Below are 20,183 nucleotides of genomic sequence, written 5' to 3' on the forward strand. Positions count from 1 at the left end.
ACAATGTTGTTTGCAATCGTTTATCGTTAAAAAATCGCTTTGTCTAATAGGGGTGGGGGGTGATACACCATTCTTATTACACTCCCTCCATATAGTATAAACTGAAGACACAAAAATCTGTGTGTGAGCTTTTCTCTCTGTCTCCCCCCTTCTGAGACTGCCAATGTAAACAAGTCCCTGGCAGGCTGTATCTGCAACATTATAGCTTCATTGTAATGCTTGGAGAGTTATACTGAGGTCAAGTTGCTAATGAACTTACTAGAATTAATTGTCCCAGCATAACAAAGAAGCTACAATGTTGCAGATAATGTTTACATCATGTGTCTCAGAAGGTAGGGGGAGGAGGGGGAGACAGAGAGAAAAGCTCTCACACAGATTTTTGTGTCTTCAGCAGAAAGCAGCAGCTGAGAACTGGGGGAAGGGGACTGAATAGATAATAACAAGTATGGAAGGAATTGTTAGTCTCACCATGGGCAGCAATATATGTTATGTTTGAGTGGAATACCCCTTTGAGAGTTATAGTATTTTCTATATGGATGATATTCCAGACATTTCCCAGACATCCATGGGGAATTTGTACACAGCTCCTATGACTAGTCTGATAGCGGGTTTCTCTGGATATAAAGACAGAATGACCCCGGAGAAATCGAGGAGATTCATTTACTACATATTTGTTCGGATTTACCGAAGAATCCTGACACGCTGCACCTTCCATACAAGTAGAACATTCAGTTCACGTCTCCCCCTAAAGAATCATTATATTATTCATGAGATTGAGAGTTTTTTGCATTTATTCTGTTCTGTTGAATTGGAGTTACTGCTCGTGGATTGCTACAGATACGCCAGGAAATACATTGTAAGCTGAGCGATCATAGTGGATATTTGTATTATTGTCAAAGGAATTTCTGTATCCGCCGTACGAAGCGAAGGAAAGAATGTAAGAGAGAGGCGGTGAGGAGGCGGTGGAGTCTTCACGGGGTCACTCATTCAGAGATACAGGTGATGGTGCAGCGTCATATACAATACAAGATATTGTGCAATCTCTGCATCCTGATTGTTAATAATACTATGCTCCTGGATGTGATGCATTGTGTTGCTGCAATTTAAAGTTAAAGGGGCACTCTGTCCCTAGTGTAAAAATTAAAGGGGTAATTCCCCAACAAGAAAAAAAAATCTTTCAAATGAACTGGTGTCAGAAAGTGCCAGAGATTTTTTATTTATTTCTATAATTAAAAAATATCAAGTCTTCAAGTACTTACCAGCTGCTGTAGGTCCTGCAGGAAGTGGTGTATTCTTTCAAGTCTGGGGAGCAGCAGAGATTTTCTATAGGGATTTACTACTGCTCTGGACAGTTTCTGACATGGACAGAGGTGACAGCAGAGAGCACTGTGTCAGACTGGAGCGAATACACCACTTCCTGTAGGACATACAGCAGCTGATAAGTACTGGAAGACTGGAGATTTTTTTATAGAAGTCAATTACAAATCTCTGGCACTTTCTGGCACCACTTGATTTTTTTTTAAAAATGTTGGTGAACTAACCTTTTAATATGCTTAGAAAATCAAAACATACTCACCCAGCCCTGATACCCCACAGCTCCCATTCACCTTCAGCTCCCAATCTTTACTTCCTGCTTCCAAGACGAGTGCTCAGGCGCACGGCATGCTTGTTCAGCCAATCACTGGTCACTGCAGACCCGAGAACTCGTCATGAAGGCAGGAAGAAGAAATAAAATTGGCAGGGGGTGGAAGGAGGAAATTAGAAGCTGCAGAGATCATTGGGGACAGGGCTAGGTGAGTGTGAGTATTTTTTTTATTCTAAAAATAAAATCATATCTACTTTACAGAATAGAAGGAAACTTACAAGGCCATTGCAAATTGTTCCAACAATTTCTTCTTTAAGTCTCTGGTCTTGCAGTAGATTTCGAAGCCATTCTGCCCCTGCACGTGTGTAAGGTAGAAGCCATACGACCACTGCAAAAAAGAAAGATATTACAGTATAAACGTTCAGGGACAATGACGAACAGACACATCAAGTGATGAGCTGACCTACAGGGATGCCTCCTGTTACTGCAATCTCATGGAATTTGGATGAAGTCAAAGGAGGATCCCACTTATTTTTCCCCTTGTATGCCCCACGATTCGATTGTAGCATACAAGGGGCAAAAAATTGATGATGTTAGTTTATTACAGCTCCTAATGGGGCAAGCTCAGTGGCAGTGACGGTATGCAGTGTCCTCTGAAGACCCCTATTATGGTCCAGATCCTCAAGGCCCTATTCCACGGGTCGTTTAGAGGAGCAATATCGTTCGTATTCGGCCCATATCGGCCGCTACGAACGATATTCGTCCCGTGGAATAGAGTGCAACGATCAGCCGACATCGTTCATGTTGGCTGATTGTTGCAGTCGCTTGTTTTTCAACATGTTGAAAAACAAGCGACTGATATAGCAGCGGTCTGCTGCCGTCGCTCCGTTGAATAGGAGCATCGGCAGCAGGCGCTGCTGTATCCTATGGGCTGCCCGGACAATCAGCGATCCCCCGGGCAGCCCCCCCAGCAGCTCCCCACCGCCCCTCCCGCACTCACACGCTCGCTGACGCCGCGCTGAATAGCGGCGGCATCGAGCGAGGAACGAGGAGCAAACGAGCGCTAATAGCGCTCGCTTGCTCCTCCAAACGACTCGTGTAATAGGGGCATTATGCTGCTAAATAACAAATAAGATGGTGGTCATATTGAGCACCAATAGCCCCACAGGAGCCATAGGCCCGACAGGGTCACCCAAGCTGCCTATACTGTAAGCTAAAACAAGAACATCAGGAAATACTCCTGACTTACATATCTGACAGAAGGCCTAGACATGATGTGAACAGAGCCTTAGGTTGTTGCAGCTGTAGGAAGGTTGCTGTTACTGAAAGATGGCCCCAACCCAGCAACAAAGTAGTCTAACAACAATGGGGCAGATTTGCTATTAAGTTTATGCCTGGACCTTATCATAAATTGAACCAAAGCTGTACCATTTTAGAGGGAAACAGGCATGACTTAAAGCGTTATTCCATATAATTTTCTTCTATGACAGGGTGCTTCAAAAATTAAAAAGCAATCATATTCCCCTGCCCTGATCCCCTGCCGCTCCTATTCTGATGTCACATGGTCCTGCTCCTTCCTCTGACGTATTGACAATGCATGCTTAACCAATCACTGACCACAGAGGCAAATGACTGGCTGACTAGGCAATTCCTGTGGGGACAACATCAGGGGAAGTAGCAGGGACTGGAGGCTGTTGGAATGGTAGTGGTGGGGGATCAGGGCAGGTGAGTATAGTTTTTTTTTGTTTGTTTTTTTAACTTTTAAATCCACTCGAGCCAATTCTAAGAAATGTTGGACTGTCACAAGCAACCCTTTAAAAAGCACAAAGGTTTTGGTGTAAAAAATAGTTGGTATAAAGATGCATCAAGTTTATCACACAGCAGGTGCCACTGTCATAGACATGGAGTATCTTAATGCTGCGTTTACACGTAACGATTATCGTGTGAATTTGCGCGATAACGGTCGAATTCGAACGATAATCGTACGTGTAAACGCAGCGAACGATCGAACGACGCATGATAAATCGTACATTTTGATCTTTCATCAGGTCATCAAATCGTCGTTCATCGTACGCAAAAAATTCGCAAATCGTTCCGTGTGAACAGTCGTTCGCCGATTTAACCAATGTGTGAGATAGGCTTAAACGATCGCAAAACGATCGCAGTGCGAATAACGCTGATCGTTATAAAAACAAAACGTAAATCCGACATCGCTAATCGTACGATCGAGCCAATAATCGTTACGTGTAAACGCAGCATTAGATTGCTTAGTAAGTTTTCACCCTCTGAGTTAGGGCCCTATTACACGGGATGATTATTGTGTGGAAAATCGTTATATCGTTTGAATTTAAACCATAATCGTTCTGTGTAATTGCAGGCAACGATCAAAAAATCGTTCGTATGTCGTTGATCGTTGATTTAGATCTGAACCTAAAATTATCGTTAATCGTTCGCTGTAATTCCACGTTCGTTCGCTCAAGTTCCGCATTTATTCACTAATCGTTCAGTGTAATTGCATATTGCCCACTGTTTTGCTGGGATCAGAAGGAATAAACGATCATAGTAATGGTCGCAATAACGATAGTAGTAACGATTGTATCTAACGACTATCGTTCTGTGTAATATGGTGAACGATTATCGTTAGTCGTTAAAAATTGCTCCACGTAATAGGACCCTTCTAAATCTTCCAAACTGGCAGCAGATTAAGGAAACAGTATGGTGAAGTATGGAGAATTCCGGTGCTGTGTATTACAGTCATTGTCCGTTTTCCCTCAGCTTTACAGTATCTGTCTGTTTACCATATTACGGTCACCATACTACGGCAGCCCTCAGGCACAACCATTGGGGTAGGTCCGGGGGCGTAACTAGAAATGGCTGGGCCCCATAGCAAACTTTTGATTGGGCCCCCCTTCCTAAGCTGTCCACCTGGTGCTGAAAATGATGACAGTTCAGGGGGCCCAGTTTATTGCAGGAGCAGGCAATGGGGCCCCCCTGATGTGGTGGGCCCCATAGCAACGCCCCTGGGTACATCGGACTGCTGAGCCGGCTCGTCTCCACCTCACAGATACTTCCCTACACTTTCCATCACCCGGTAACTTTTCTATCTCACCTTTTTATTCTCCTTGTCGTTGGTGGGATTATTGGTGATCTTGTATTTCTGCAGGTCGATGACTTCCTTCATCTCGTAGTTGTCGCCTCTTCTTTTGCACACGATGACAGCCTGATCAAACAGGAATATATACCTAGGACAGAAGGGGAGCGTCAGCATTATCTGGATTCAATAGCTAGGAAATTACATTGATTTCACTCGGTGGCTGGGGTCCTGGCTGGATGTGACCCCCGGGGTCACTGGGCCCCAGGAGGGCCTGGCTCTGTAGCTTAGTAAACAGGCAGGGGTCAGGGGTCACCATGTAAACATGTCACCGTCCTCACACTTACAGGAGGATAAAGCCGTCAAGGGCAGACAACATGGCGCACAGCGGAGGGATGATGAATTGTGCTCAGGTGCGGATAGTCTCCTTACCTGTCCTGCCGCGTCCGCTTGTCCAGTGTACTAAACTTGATCTCGCAATCCACCTTCGGCCTCCCAAATAACATTAGCGGTTGGTTCTAGATACAAGAAGACAATGGTTGTTTTTAATATACAGCTCTATAACCAATGGTCCAGAAGTTTTATAATTTACTTCTACCTAGTCTTCAGTCTTCTAGTACTTATCAGCTGCTGTGTGTCCCGCAGGGAGTTGTGTATTTATTCCAGTCTGACACAGTGCTCTCTGCTGCCACCTGTGTCCATGTCAGGAACTGTCCAGAACAGTAGCAAAAAGAGAGCACTGTGTCAGACTGAAAGGAATACACCTCTTCCTGCAGGACATACAGAAGCTGATAAGTATGGGAAGACTTCAGATTCTTAAATAGAAGTGTATTGCAAATCTTTATAACTTTCTGAAACCAGTTAATGTGAAAGAAAAAGATTTTCGCTGGAGTATTCCTTAAAGTTGTAGTAATCTGGCATAGCCACAACACATTGTAGGGCGCTGTCTGCTGTGGGATCTGTTCACTGTGTATATGCTGGCCCCATGGCTCTGGCAAACAACTGACTGGTGGACCCCCATCAATAAAATATTCATGACCTGTCTACCATTAGAAAAGTCCAAGAAAATATCTTTAAAGGAGTTATTCAGGATTCGAAAAAGCAGTTTGTGTGCGTCATAGTAGCTGAGCTCCATTGGAGTCAAGTGTGGCCGTCCAAAGCCCCCTGTCCGAGGCTTCATATGAGGCTACCTCTGTGAAAAACTGTGCAAGCTAAAAATATGTCTTTTAATTGTTATTATCTAGAAGCGTAGGTTTAATATTTTCACACATAGAATTGTAGATGTGACTCCTTGTAGATGTAACAATTATACAATGAGGCAACGTAGCAAAACCTATTCTGTTACTAATACAATATTCTACTGCTATAGAGCTGTATCTATGATCTTCTCCTGCCCTCTAATGGTGCTTCTTGATATTACACTTCATCACTGTAAACCTGTGGCTTACCAGCTGTCACAAAGCTACAACCAGTCACAAGAGTCACAGGTTACTGCACGAGAACATCCAATCCTGAAAGACCAGCGGCTGTAATAAAACGGCCGTTCAGTGCACATAATACTGGCATCAACATATGAGTTATATAGGAAGGCAGAAGATATATTATAAGGTTATGGAGCCCATGCAAATTCTAGTTGATAGTACTTCCTATAAGATTGACGATAACTGTTCACTTTGTTAAAGGAGAAGTCTGGTGAAAATTTTCTATTTAAGTATTTTATTGCCCCCCAAAAGTTACACAAATGGCCAATAGACACTTATTACGGGAAATGCTTATAAAGAGCTTTTTTCCCTGCACTTACTACTGCATCAAGGCTTCACTTCCTGGATAACATGGTGATGTCACTTCCTGGATAACATGGTGATGTCACTTCCTGGATAACATGGGGATGTCACTTCCTGGATAACATGGGGATGTCACTTCCTGGATAACATGGTGATGTCACTTCCTGGATAACATGGGGATGTCACTTCCTGGATAACATGGTGATGTCACTTCCTGGATAACATGGGGATGTCACTTCCTGGATAACATGGGGATGTCACTTCCTGGATAACATGGTGATGTCACTTCCTGGATAACATGGTTATGCCACTTCCTGGATAACATGGTGATGTCACTTCATGGATAACATGGTGATGTAATTTCCTGGATAACATGGTGATGTCACTTCCTGGATAACATGGGGATGTCACTTCCTGAATAACATGGTGATGTCACTTCCTGGATAACATGGTGATGCCACTTCCTGGATAACATGGTGATGTCACTTCCTGGATAACATGGTGATGTCACTTCCTGGATAACATGGTTATGCCACTTCCTGGATAACATGGTGATGTCACTTCCTGGATAACATGGTGATGTCACTTCCTGGATAACATGGTGATGTCACTTCCTGGAAAACATGGTTATGCCACTTCCTGGATAACATGGTGATGTCACTTCCTGGATAACATGGTGATGTCACTTCCTGGATAACATGGTGATGTCACTTCCTGGATAACATGGTTATGCCACTTCCTGGATAACATGGTGATGTCACTTCCTGGATAACATGGTGATGTCACTTCCTGGATAACATGGTGATGTCACTTCCTGGATAACAAGGTGATGTCACTTCCTGGATAACATGGTGATGTCACACCCCGACTTCCAGAGCTGTGCGGGCTGTGGCTGCTGGAGAGGATGATGGCAGAGGGATGCTCAGTGTCCCTCCAGTGCCCTGTGTCCCTCAGTGTCCCTGCTCTGGGAGTCAGGGCGTGACATCACCATGTTATCCAGGAAGTGACATCACCATGTTATCCAGGAAGTGACATCACCATGTTATCCAGGAAGTGACATCACCATGTTATCCAGGAAGTGAAGCGTTGATGCAGTAGGAAGTGCAGGGAAAAAAGCACTTGATGTGCATTTCCCGTAATAATTGTATATTGGGGATTTGTATAACTTTTGGGGGGCAATAAAATACTTAAATAAAAATTTTAGCCAGACTTCTCCTTTAAAACTATTCAATGGTTGCTACACCAATTCCTGCAGGACATACAGCAGCTGATAAGTCTTGGAAGACTGGAGAAGTAATTTATAAATCTGACACCAGTAAATTTAAAAATATACCTCTGGAGTTTCCCTTTAATAACGTTCTTTAAGGTCACCAAACCCCATCGTTTATGGCAGATCTCAGTACACAGATTATATCATTGCATTGATGTCAGTCACAATGGATTTTCTGCAGCTGTTGTGTTGCCGCTGTTCTATGTCGCAGTCACAACATGGCACCAATCCCTATCATAAGGGGCAATATGTTGCGAAAGCAACATCTGGAGGAATGAAGGTTCCCCATCTCTGCATCAGGACTTGGGGCCATAATACAGCTGTATCATTGGTCCTATGTGTATTTTATTGTTTTTTCTTGTTGTTTTTTTACATCCAAAAAGTTTTGTTGTTTACTTGTATGAAATAAACAAAGCATATGAACTAGTATATCGCAGGCCTCTCAATCAATGTGTCACTCTGATGGCTGTCTGTCCACCACAGATACCGAGCTGACCAGACCTATCTCCGGTGTAAAATATAATAACTTCACAATGCCATGAGGATTTTGCTGGTGCGTTGCAATAGTGTGTTCAATTTGTATATCAAATAACTGAAATCCTTAAAGGGGTTCTCCAAGATTAGAAAAAGCACAGCTATTTTCTTGCAAAAACAGCGCCACCCCTGTCCTCAGGTTGTGTGTGGTATTACAGATCATCATCATTTACTTAAATGGAACTGAGCTGCAAAACCCCTTCACACCCAAACTGAGGACAGGGATGGTGCTGTATGTCAAAAAGAGGCTGTGTTTTTCTTTGCCTGCATAACCCCTTTAAGGACTGGTAAGGGTTGGCGCATCTGTATATTGGTTTCCTTACAATATCCTCAGCAGGAAGCACTCACCAGGTTCTCAATGCAATGCTGATATTGCTCGATTTCCCGGATTGTCTCGGTGTCTCTTTTGACCTCATTCACATATTGAGCTAAATCCTATAAAAGGAAGAAAACGCAATCTCAGCATAAAGTAAGAATGTAAGAGCTGCGTGCGTCACTGATCACAATACTACTGCATAAGGCCATGTTCACACACTGTCTTTTCTAGTAATATAACGAACGTTAATTTCCATCTTCAATAATTTACATTGAAGTTTACAGAAACGTCGTTAGTTCACACGGTGCATAGAATAACGGCCGTCAAACTTATGGGGTTGTCCAGCGAAAATCTTTTTCTTTCAAATAAACTGGTTTCAGAAAGTTATATAGATTTGTAATTTATTTCTATTTAAAAATCTCAAGTCTTCCAGTACTTATTAGTTGCTGTATGTCCTACAGGAAGTGGAGTATTCTTTCTAGTTTGACACTGCTCTCTGCTGCCACCTCTGTCCATGTCAGGAACTGTCCAGAGCAGTAGCAAATCCCCAAAGAAAACCTCTCCTACTCTGGACAGTTCCTGACATGGACAGAGGTGGCAGCAGAGAGCAGTGTGTCAGACTGGAAAGAATACACCACTTTCTGCAGGACATACAGCAGCTGATAAGTACTGGAAGAGTTGAGATTTTTAAATAGAAGTAAATTACAAATCTATATAACTTTCTGAAACCAGTTGATTTGAAAGAAAAATATTTTCGCTGGACAGCCCCTTTAGTGTTCAGGACATTTTTTGGTGAACAATGGCCGTTCTTTGTGTTATCCACACGGATATTCAATAATAGCCACATACACAAGGGTGTTAAAAGTTACCGTCATTCAACCTAAACTTGAATAATGTACCAACTGCCGTCATTGCAATGACAGCCACCAAAGTATGTTAAACAACGTCCGTTACTTGGTATTCAAAATAATGTCCATTATTTTGAGTATCAAAGTCATTGTGTGAACATGGCCTATTATTGTTGTTGATCAGAGTAAAGAGGGTACTGCTGTGTAGAATAACTGTCATGACTTCTCCCATACATTACACATAGGAGGGGACCCTATATCTCAGTTTACACTCCAAGAAACAGCATCAGCACTGAAGACATTCTAGAGCAGTACTGAGTAATCTAAGCTATGAATCAAGTCTAGGGGGTGGGATCTTAGCTGTCTGTCTGTCTCTCTCTGGCTCTTTATGAAATCACTTCCCCTCCCCTCTTGCTTTTTTTCCCTCAGTCTAAACTGGTATGGGCAGCATGTAATCTGATCAATCAGGAAGCTGCTGGTCAATCTTGCAAACACAGAACAGATTTAAGCTGTTTTCTCAGAGTGAATGAAAATTTTGCAGAGGGGGCGAGAGGAAAGAAAATTGACCAAAAGGATTACATAGTCACTTGTACTATTGATTTATACAAAGTTTCTTAAAATGACAGTGACCACTTAAAGGGTTTATCCAGGATTAGAAAAATACAGCTTTGTTGTTGCAAAAACAGCGCCACCCCTGCCCTCAGGTGTGGTATTACAATTCAGCTCTATTCACTTCAATGGAACTGGGCTGCAATACCCACATCCAAACTGAGGAAAAGAGTGGCGCTGTTTCAAATAAAAAATAATTGTTTGGGTTTTTTTTTTTTTACGTGAATCAGTCAGGTGATTTATACTGCCTTACATGTGACTGAGGGAGGAAAACAGAGCTCTGTAATGTATAGTATCGATTTTTATGATTTGGAGCAGGATTTCGAAGCAAATACATAGTAAATCCTGACAGGACTCCTAGGAGAGACATTGAGAGTCCTGCTTGCCCTGCCCACACACAGTGACTGACAACTTTCCTACCATTGTATGTACCGGTAAGGCTGTCAGTCAGTAAGTGTTGCTGATATGTGAAAAGCTAGAGCGGGAAGTGACCGACCCCTCACCTTCATGGCGTCCAGCGACAGACGTAGGTTGTTCTTCTCTTGGTCATCAGTAGTGTGTTTAACCAATTCCTGAAACATAAAGAAAAAACATTTAGGTTATAGAAGATTGTAAATGTATATACACATAGGGGGAGATTTATCCAACGTGGTGTAAAGTGAAACTGGCTCAGTTGCCCCTAGCAACCAATCAGATTCCACCTTTCATTTTCCAAAGAGTCTGTGAGGAATGAAAGGTGGAATCTGATTGGTTGCTAGAGGCAACTGAGCCGGTTTCACTTTACCCCATGTTTGATAAATCTCCCCCATGGTATATACTGTGTAGAGTGTACAGCACCGGGCACCTGTATATAAGAAGGACATGAGATCTATAGAATGAATAGAGCGGTGACCACCCATGTGCAGGGGTCAGACCCCACCAAAAGAGGGGTATTCCCATCTCATGTACCATACTTATACATGTAGGACTCATCAAGGTAAATATTTTACAGATATATTAATTTAGCAAACTTGTCTCCTTCTCCTGATACGCTGCTCTTTCCTCTCATTGTTGACAACTCGTTGTCTAGGTTACCGACCACCACTTTGTATGGCTATAATGTATATATACATTACCTCCCTATACATCTACATTATAGCTATATACATCAGCCAGGCCACTTCATGGAACTGAGCTGCAATACCCTCACCCAACCTGAGGGCAGGGGAGGTGCTATTTTTGCAAGAAAGTGGCCATGTTTTCCTGAGCCTGGTTCAAAGGCTGAAACAATGAAGTTCACAAATACAGAGCAATAAACAGAGTTCAGGCGGATTCATAGGGAACAAGGTCGTCTCCTGAATACACGGATACGCTGCCGGCCGGTCCGGCTACTCTGCAAATATTGAAACTTGTATCATTCGAGAATGTAAAAAGGCGGAATAAATAAGGCGGTCTCCTCGGAGCGCCGGCTGGAGCAGCTCCTGTTTGTCATGGTGACAGTTCTCCGGCATCAGCAGCGGGTCAGAGACACGCCAAGACTTATAGATCACTTCTGCTTCTAATCAGCCTCCGAGCAGCCATCAGCCGCCGCCGGTGCCGCACTATATCTTACTGCCCTAATTAAATGCTCACCTGAAGGATGCCCGCTCCTTACTCGCTGATATGTAAGACTTAATCTCAGCCCCGCTACAGCTTCATCGTCTGCCATGAATCCAAAGTAATGATAACAAAGCTGAAGCAGAGTCTATCCCTCCCTGTGACATCCATATTACAGGAGACGGCCCGGCCAATACAGAACGCTCATTTAAAGGGAATGTGTCATCAGAAAATAACTTATTGTAGAAATATTGTTTTTATGTTAAACAGATTTTTAAAGAATTTTTGGGGAATTTTTTCTCTCTATATTATAAAATATTCTTAAGATCTTGCAGTTTTCATTCTCACCACTGGGGCTTAAACTGAGCTGAGATTTCCTGTTGTGTCTGTGGTGATAAGAGGAGGCTGCTGTAAAGTGATTTGTACAGCATTTCAGCATTATGTGACACCAGTAGATAGAGGAGACAATAGTAGCTCCCTGTGGAATGACCGCTTCACAGGTCACAGAGCGCGCTCAGTAATTCATCTCAAGGGGACAGATTCTGTCTATTGTCATCTATGTCCATGAGTCTTGCTGTAAAGCATGTCACTAAATGCTGTTAAGAGCAGCCCAGGTAATATGGCCGCCTCCATAACAATGCACAAATAGTAAAAATTAAAAAAAAAAATACAGTCAGAAAATAGAAACAGATTAGAATAAAAGAACAAGTTTAGAACTCTTTGTTATCAGTACAATTTTTAAAATATATCAATACTGTTGTATACTTATGTATAAGTATTTTGTTATTTTGCGGTTCTGTTTGTATCTCTGGATATATATATTTTCACACTTTATACTTCAATATTTTGTGATAATATGTCCATGTTTCTGTATAGATCATTTTTACTGTAAAAACTTTAATAAAAAAACATTGAACAAGAAAAAAGGAATGTAGAAGGCTCGATTCAGACCAGTCAAACCACCAAGACTGGTGGGTGCAGGTAGGTAGGAATCAGTTCACCGCACAAGACCGCTACCTTGGGAAATGTGGCGACCGCAAGTAGCCAACGAGCCAAGTGCAACAAAAGTAATGGTATTTTAGAGCCCTTTCTCAAGCAAGGTGCTCTCCATATGTCAGGGGGGTATTTATAGATACATACATAGATCAAATATATTGTACACTGCAAAGATGATGAGAGTCAAAGTAGTAGAAGAAGTAGTAGTAGTATTTGTAGTAGTAGTGGTGGTAGTAGTAGTAATAGTAGTAGTGGTGGTGGTAGTAGTAGTAGTAGTAGTGGTGGTAGTAGTAGTAGAGGTGGTAGTAGCAGTAGTAGAGGTGGTAGTAGTAGTGGTATGGTGGTAGCAGTAGTCGTAGTAGTAATAGTGGTGGTAGTAGTAGTAGTGGTAATAGTGGTGGTAGTAGTAGTTGTAGTTGTAGTAGTGGTAGTAGCAGTAATAGTGGTAGTAGTAGTGGTGGTAGTGGTAGTAGTAGTTGTAGTAGTAATAGTGGTGGTGGTAGTAGTAGTAGTAGTAGTGGTAGTAGTAGAGTAGTAGTGGTAGTAGTGGTGGTAGTAGTGGTAATAGTAGTAGTGGTAGTAGTAGTTGAAGTAGTAATAGTAGTAGTAGTAGTAATGGTAGTGGTAGTAGTAATAGTAGTAGTAGTAGTAATGGTAGTGGTAGTAGTAATGGTAGTAGTAGTAGTAGTAGTAGTAATAGTAGTAGTAATAGTAGTAGTAGTAGTAATGGTAGTGGTAGTAGTAGTAGTAGTGGTAGTAGTAGTAGTAGTAATAGTAGTAGTAGTGGTAGTAGTAGTGGCATGAATTTGCTTACCTGGAGCAGCAAGTGATATTTCAGTACCCTCTGCATGGGGACGACCAGGAGGTCTCGCAGGGTGAATTTCCCATTATTCGCCCGTTTGGAACATTCCTGTTTAAAAAGATTAATTTTCCATTAAACTATTTTCTTTGTGAATTCTCTTGGCCTGTGAGGTTTACAACCTGTGGCCCTCCAGCTGCTGCAGAACAACAACCTAAAGGCTGTCTGGGCATGACAAGGTTGTAGTTTTGCAACATCTGGACAGCCAGAGTTTCAGGACCACGGCTCTTGGCTAAAGTTCTGCAAAATTGTTAAAGGGGGAAGGGGGGGGGGTCTTTCAAATCATCTAGTGTCAGAAAGTTATACAGATTTGTAAATTAATTTTTACTATTTAAACATCGCCAGTCTTCCAGTACTTATCAGCTGCTTTATGTCCTGCAGGAAGTGGTGTATTCTTTCCAGTCTGACACAGTGCTCTCTGCTGCCACCTCTGTCCATGTCAGGAACTGTCCAGAGCAGGAGAGGTTTTCTGGTTCAATGTTTTTATTAGGTTTTTTTAAGAACATATTACAAAAGAGAAAATCTATAAACACTGACTTTAGCGCTTACTTTCCAGAGCAGCAGCAAATTCCCTTAGAAAACCTCTTCTGCTCTGGACAGTTCCTGACATGGACAGACGTGGCAGCAGAGAGCACTGCAAGAATATCCCACTTCCTGCAGGACATACAGCAGCTGATAAGTACCGGAAGACTAGACATTTTTAAATTCAAGTAATATACATATCTATATAACTTTCTGACACCAGTTTATCTAAAAGTGGTTTTTTTTCACTCTAGTTCCCTTTAGGCCCACAAACTATATTCAAGACTTCAAAAAGTTTGGACAACACTGGCAGTATGGTCCCCATTGTGAAAATGTGGCAATCTATGCCGGTCTCAAAAAAACCCTTGTATGAATTGATGGCCACCCACCACACGTCGTCTATTCATCCTGCCTTTCATCAAGCCGCACTTTGCAATTGTAAAGGATCATTGCTCTTCTCTTTATAATGGGAACACTTGGACTCTTTTTGCCTTCCCCCTGTTGTAGATGTGGCCTAGATACAGACCCCCGCCCCTCTGGCCACTGCTACGCTGCTCCTTTCTGGACCAAATATCATCTTGTCAATCTGCCCTTCTGTGGGCGGCCATGTAACTACACCAGTGACCACAAGAGAAGAGAGAAGAGAGCAATTCATCCTCTTCATATCGGCTGCCAGACAATGGCCCAATGTATGTATAGCCAGCAGAGAGGATGCAGGATAGAACATTGAATGGGGAGCAGTGAGGCCTTCTTGGCAAATTATTACAATGTGACATCTCATGGTAAGGCTGGGTTCACACTGCGTTTTTGCAATCCGTTCTTTTGCATAAAACAGATGAGAGAACGGTTGCATTTGTGTGCATCCTTTTTGATCCGTTTTTTCCATTGACTTCCATTATTAAAAAAAAGGATCAAAACGCATCTGTTTTTTTACCGTACACAAAAACTCAACCACATTTTTGTGTACGCTAAAAAAATAAACGGATGCGTTTTGATCAATTTTCTTATAATAAAAGACAATAGAAAAACGGATCAAAACAGATACACACAAATGTTTTTCATCTGGGTTTGTTTGTTTTTTGCATAAAGTGGATAAAAAAAACGGATTGCTAAAAGTCAGTGTGAGGCCAGCGTCACCTGGCAGGACAGGTAATGTTATAATAACCTGGAGAGAATTACACAACTAAATGCATCAGAACCGTCTCAATCCGCAGTAATAATACACCTGCCCCCGCGTCTCCTTACCTCCAGCTTCAATCTGACATCTTCTCTGGTTTTGGAGATGCTGTCGAGAATAGATATGGCCGACTCCACCTGACTGCAGTATTCACCGTATATGAGAAGTCTGTAGGGAGAACATGAAGAAGGTTCATGGGATTGCAGAATACACATTCAATATGCAATCATACCTAAAGTGTACATGTCGTTTCAAAAACCTTTTGACATGTCAAAGTTTAGATTGTTCCGGATCTGAGTGTTCAGACCTATACTGAACGAGGTGGGAGAAGACAACGCTAAGCACAGTCCGCTCCTGGCTCTGTGTCATGTGGTGAGTTTGGCTCCTAATGTACAGTAAGGGCCCTATTACACAGAACGATTATCGTGCGAAAAATCGTTCAAATTTAAACAATGATTATTCTGTGTAATTGCAGGCAACGATCGAAAAATCATTTGTATGTGGTTGATCGTTGATTTAGATCTGAACCTAAAATTATCGTTAATTGTTCGCTGTAATTCCATGTTCGTTCGCTCAAGTTCCGCGTTTTTTCACTAATCGTTCAGTGTAATTGCACGTTGTTCATTGTTTTTCTGGGATCAGAAGAAATAAACAATCATAGTAACGATCGCAATAACGATCATCGTAACGATCGTAACTAACGATTATTGCTCTGTGCAATATGGAGAACGATTTGAGGTTAACGATAAACAGACTCGTCTGCGATCGTTTATTGTTAGTCGTTAATCGTTAAAAATCGCTCCGTGTAATAGGACCCTAAGTCTATGGAGCCAACTCTTTCACTTACACCAAAGTTTTTGAAGTGACAGTGACACTTTAAGGACCTGTTCGAACTGCACTTAAAGGGGTATTCCCATTTTAACTAACAGGTATACCTGTAGGGCTCGTTAAAGCGGATGCACCATTAGCTTTTTTTTTTTTTTTTTTTACAGTAGCAGATCGGTGCCGGCATGGGGATTCTGGTGCTTTTTGAAACGTTGCCTGGTTCCCACACTTGGCACCGTTCTTTGGCTGTGCACTAATGGATTTTAAAGGGGTTATCGAGTGCTACAAAAACATGGCCACTTTCCCCCTTCTGTTGTCTCCAGATTGGGTGGGGTTTTAAAATTCAGTTCCATTGAAGTAAATGGAGCTTAATTGCAAACTGCACCTGAACTGGAGACAAGAGAGGGGGAAAAGTAACCATGTTTTTGTAGCGCTGGATAACCCCTTTAATGGAGCGGCGTCACAGGGGGGGGGGCACAAAGTGTCGGAAAAGAAAGTGATATACTGTACCTAATGGTTAAATATTTTTGCAAATACATTCATACCACTCTTTTCATCCCATTATTGACAGCTCGTTGTCTAGGTTGCCTACCACCACTCTGCTCTAAAAGCAGCGTTCTAAGTTAAGTATATATAACCATAATGTAAAAGTAAAGAGATATAGTGTATATATGTTTAATATATAAATATGTATACTTTAGCTGTATATACATCAGCCAGACAACTGCTTTTAGAGCAGAGTGGTGGTTGGTAACCTAGACACTGAGCTATCAACAATAGGAGGGAAAGAGCGGCATATCAGGAGAAGGAGACAAGTATGCTATGAATGTATTGGCAAAAATATTTAACTAGACGAGTCTTACAAGTGTAACTATGTTAGCTGGGAAGGGAATATCCCTTTAAGCCTCTTTTTAGAGTGAAAAAGTAAAAACAACCGATTTACTCTATCTAGTATAACCGACCACTGACAAATGGTAAGGATGATTGGGGATGTGTGCCCTTCTTCAGGCCGACCACTGTGCAAGAGAAAAATATGAAGAGGGTGGCTGCCCTCTCCAGCTCTGCGGGGAAAAAAAGAGTGTGGCAGCCCCTCCATTCTCAGGATCGACTCCCATCAGCCGGACCGCCAGCAAGCAGAAAGTAATGGCATACCCTAGTGATACATCCACCATTGCTTCCACACCCTTTATCACGTATTACAAACCCTGAACTATCCGTCTATAATGCTGCAGGCTGCTGGTGTAACAATCCAGATGAAAGCAGTAAGCTTGGCTGCCATCTATACATATCGCACCTCTCCTTGTATCTCAAGAAGATCTGGTATAGGTTTTGGCTGTTTTTGTGTGTGATGGAGTCGTTGACCTCTAGCACCAGGCTCCGGTGCACCTTCACTAGTTCCTGTGGGTAAAACAAAAGGATGAGAAGCTAGTGAACATTGTAATGTCTGTATAATGGGCACAATACCTGCCCAGACTTCTGGCTTACTATAGATCACCAGAGGAGACATGTTCTCGTTTCTAGGTACAATAGCTTTTACTTAAAGGGGAAGTCCGGTGAAATTTATTTTTAATCTATTGTATTGCCCCCAAAAAATTATACAAATCACCAATATACACGGTAAATGCTTATAAAAGTCCTCTTTTTCCTGCACTTACTACTGCATCAAGGCTTCACTTCCTGGATAACATGGTGATGTCACTTCCTGGATAAAATGGTGATGTCACTTCCTGGATAAAATGGTGATGTCACTTCCTGGATAAAATCGTGATGTCACTTCCTGGATAAAATGATGATGTCACGACCTAACTCCCAGAGCTGTGCAGGCTGTGACTGCTGGAGAGGATGATGGCAGGGGGATACTCAGTGTCTCTCCAGTGCCCTGTGTCCCTCAGTGTCCCCCTGCTATGATCCTCTTCATCAGCGACAGCCAGCACAGCTCTGGGAGTCGGGTCGTGACATTACTATGTTATCCAGGAAGTGACATCGCCATTTTATCCAGGAAGTGACATCACTATATTATCCAGGAAGTGACATCACCATGTTATCCAGGAAGGGACATTGCCATGTTACCCATATTACTACACAGTGGTAACTACGATCGTTTACTCCATCTGATCCCAACAAATGAAGGAACGATGTGGAATTACACTGAACAATTGATGAATGAATGTGGAATTACAGCAAACAAACGATTTCTCATTCGAGTTGATTGTTGCCTGCATTTACACGAAGCGATTATTGTTTAAAATTGAACGATGTATCGATAATTTGCACGATAATCATCCCAAGTAATAGGGCCCTTAGACTTTACTAACTGGACCCAGGGTGCATGTAATAGGGCCCATAGCAGCAGGCAGCCTCCCCCCGATACTGTACATAAGAATATAGGGGGAAATGTATCAAACATGGTGTAAAGTGAAACTGGCTCAGTTGCCCCTAGCAACCAATCAGATTCCACCTTTCATTTTCCAAAGAGTCTGTGAGGAATGAAAGGTGGAATCTGATTTGTTGCTAGGGGCAACTGAGCCAGTTTCACTTTACACCAGGGCTTAGGGCCCTATTACACAGGAAGATCATTGTGCAAATTATCGTTATATTTTTCGAATTTAAATGATAAACTTTAATGTAAATGCAGACAACGATCAAATGAACAACGAGAAATCGGTCATCGTTTGTTTGGTGCCGACATCAAAATCAATGTTAATCGTTTGCTGTCATTCCGCATTCACGCACTGATTGTTCAGTGTAATTTCACATCGTTCCTTCCTTTGCTGGGATCAGATGAGGTAAACGTTCATAGTAACGATTGTAGAAACTAACAACTTTCGTTCTGTGTAATATAGGAAATGGGGAAGGATTTCAGGTTAATGATAAACAATCTCGTTTGTGATCGTTTATCTTTAATAGTTAAAAATCAGCAATTTTTTTTTTTAAATCTCCGGAGTACCCCTTTAAAGGTGACTTGTCTTTAATTTTATACTGCCTGAACAACAAGTCGACATGGTATGCCATGAATATCTGACATCTCCACCTCCGGGACCCACAATCTGTAACCAGTAGAAAGCTCTCACATATTACCACCGCAACCAGCCCAAAGGGATGCAAAAAAAAGAAAAAGATTTTCAATGTATTTTACTTACAGGGATATTAACAAATATTTTCTGCAGATCTGCTGTAGGCAGGAATTTCTTTAGAGGATCCATAAAGAACTGTAAAAGAACAACAGAAATGTAATCCTACGTGCACCTCTGCAGCCATTTATTATTGCTCTACTCCATCATAAAAAGTAAACAAAAACATGAAGCTGCTCTTGTTTAAAAATACAAAACTATTGTTTGCCTACTGCTGCTAGGCAGACGTGTGTCTCCATGGTTACAGACTACAAACAAATCCTACGTAGTCTGATACTGAAGTCATGTGGTTCTCTTTTTCTTCTCTCCTCTCTTATAAAGTAGGTCGCCTACTGAAAGTATAAGAGGGAAGCGATAGACATGAGGAACACATGCACGAAGAATTCAATACTCCATTGATCAAGAAATCATAATTCAAAGAAGATAATCTTCAATATATCCAATTCGGATGAACATGTTTTTTTGGGGTCTGTTGGATGTGATTGGTGCCTGAAGTGTAAGGGATTTGCCTTTTCTTTTCTTTTTTTTACTTTAATGGGGAAGTATCAGCAGGTTAGACAAATCTAACTGTCTCATAGGTCCCAATTGCGCAGGAGAAGCAGAGGAGGAAGGTTGGTCTCTCACCTTCCACCTGGGAGCCATTCCGGTGCAGTAAGTAGTTTACTCCATGGTCCCCTAAGACCCTCAGGAGCAGTGGGGCTACCCATAGGAGCAGTGTGCAACCTGCATTGTGAACAGAGACATGTGCTGCCAATTTTTCCTTTTTTTTCTGCTTCTACCGGCGCCCCAGTGCTTCTAACAGTCTTACCTAATCGTGGAGCAAACTACTAACTTCACCGCAACGGCGCCAAGGTGGAAGGTGAGAGACCAACCTTCCTCCTCGGCGTCTCCTGTGCAATAGGGAACTTTGAGACAGTTAGATTCAGCTGACCTGCTGACAGTTCCCCTTTAATTTAATTGCTACAATATTGTAAGGGTGAAATCACACGAACAGATTGCGTTGCTGCTGCATTGCATTTTCCAATACTGCAAGGAAATTCGGAAACTGACGTGATACAGTT

At 42.2% G+C, this 20,183-nt stretch overlaps 1 protein-coding gene across 2 annotated transcripts in view; it reads right to left on the bottom strand.

Annotated features, from left to right (window-relative positions):
- The window catches only part of VAV3 (vav guanine nucleotide exchange factor 3), a 142,095-nt gene that overhangs the window by 42,361 nt on the left and 79,551 nt on the right, over nucleotides 1-20,183 (bottom strand). For both annotated transcript variants that reach the window (XM_069967533.1, XM_069967532.1), the window contains exons 7-15: nucleotides 19,132-19,200; nucleotides 17,286-17,389; nucleotides 15,235-15,334; nucleotides 13,423-13,518; nucleotides 10,541-10,609; nucleotides 8,613-8,699; nucleotides 5,109-5,194; nucleotides 4,695-4,827; nucleotides 1,864-1,973 (exon numbers count right to left, since the gene is read on the bottom strand). In XM_069967533.1, the coding sequence (XP_069823634.1) occupies nucleotides 1,864-1,973; nucleotides 4,695-4,827; nucleotides 5,109-5,194; nucleotides 8,613-8,699; nucleotides 10,541-10,609; nucleotides 13,423-13,518; nucleotides 15,235-15,334; nucleotides 17,286-17,389; nucleotides 19,132-19,200 (854 nt within the window). The remainder of the gene's footprint in view (nucleotides 1-1,863; nucleotides 1,974-4,694; nucleotides 4,828-5,108; nucleotides 5,195-8,612; nucleotides 8,700-10,540; nucleotides 10,610-13,422; nucleotides 13,519-15,234; nucleotides 15,335-17,285; nucleotides 17,390-19,131; nucleotides 19,201-20,183) is intronic.

This window comes from Dendropsophus ebraccatus, chromosome 4 (assembly GCF_027789765.1).
Source record: "Dendropsophus ebraccatus isolate aDenEbr1 chromosome 4, aDenEbr1.pat, whole genome shotgun sequence".
Classification (NCBI taxonomy): domain Eukaryota; kingdom Metazoa; phylum Chordata; class Amphibia; order Anura; family Hylidae; genus Dendropsophus; species Dendropsophus ebraccatus.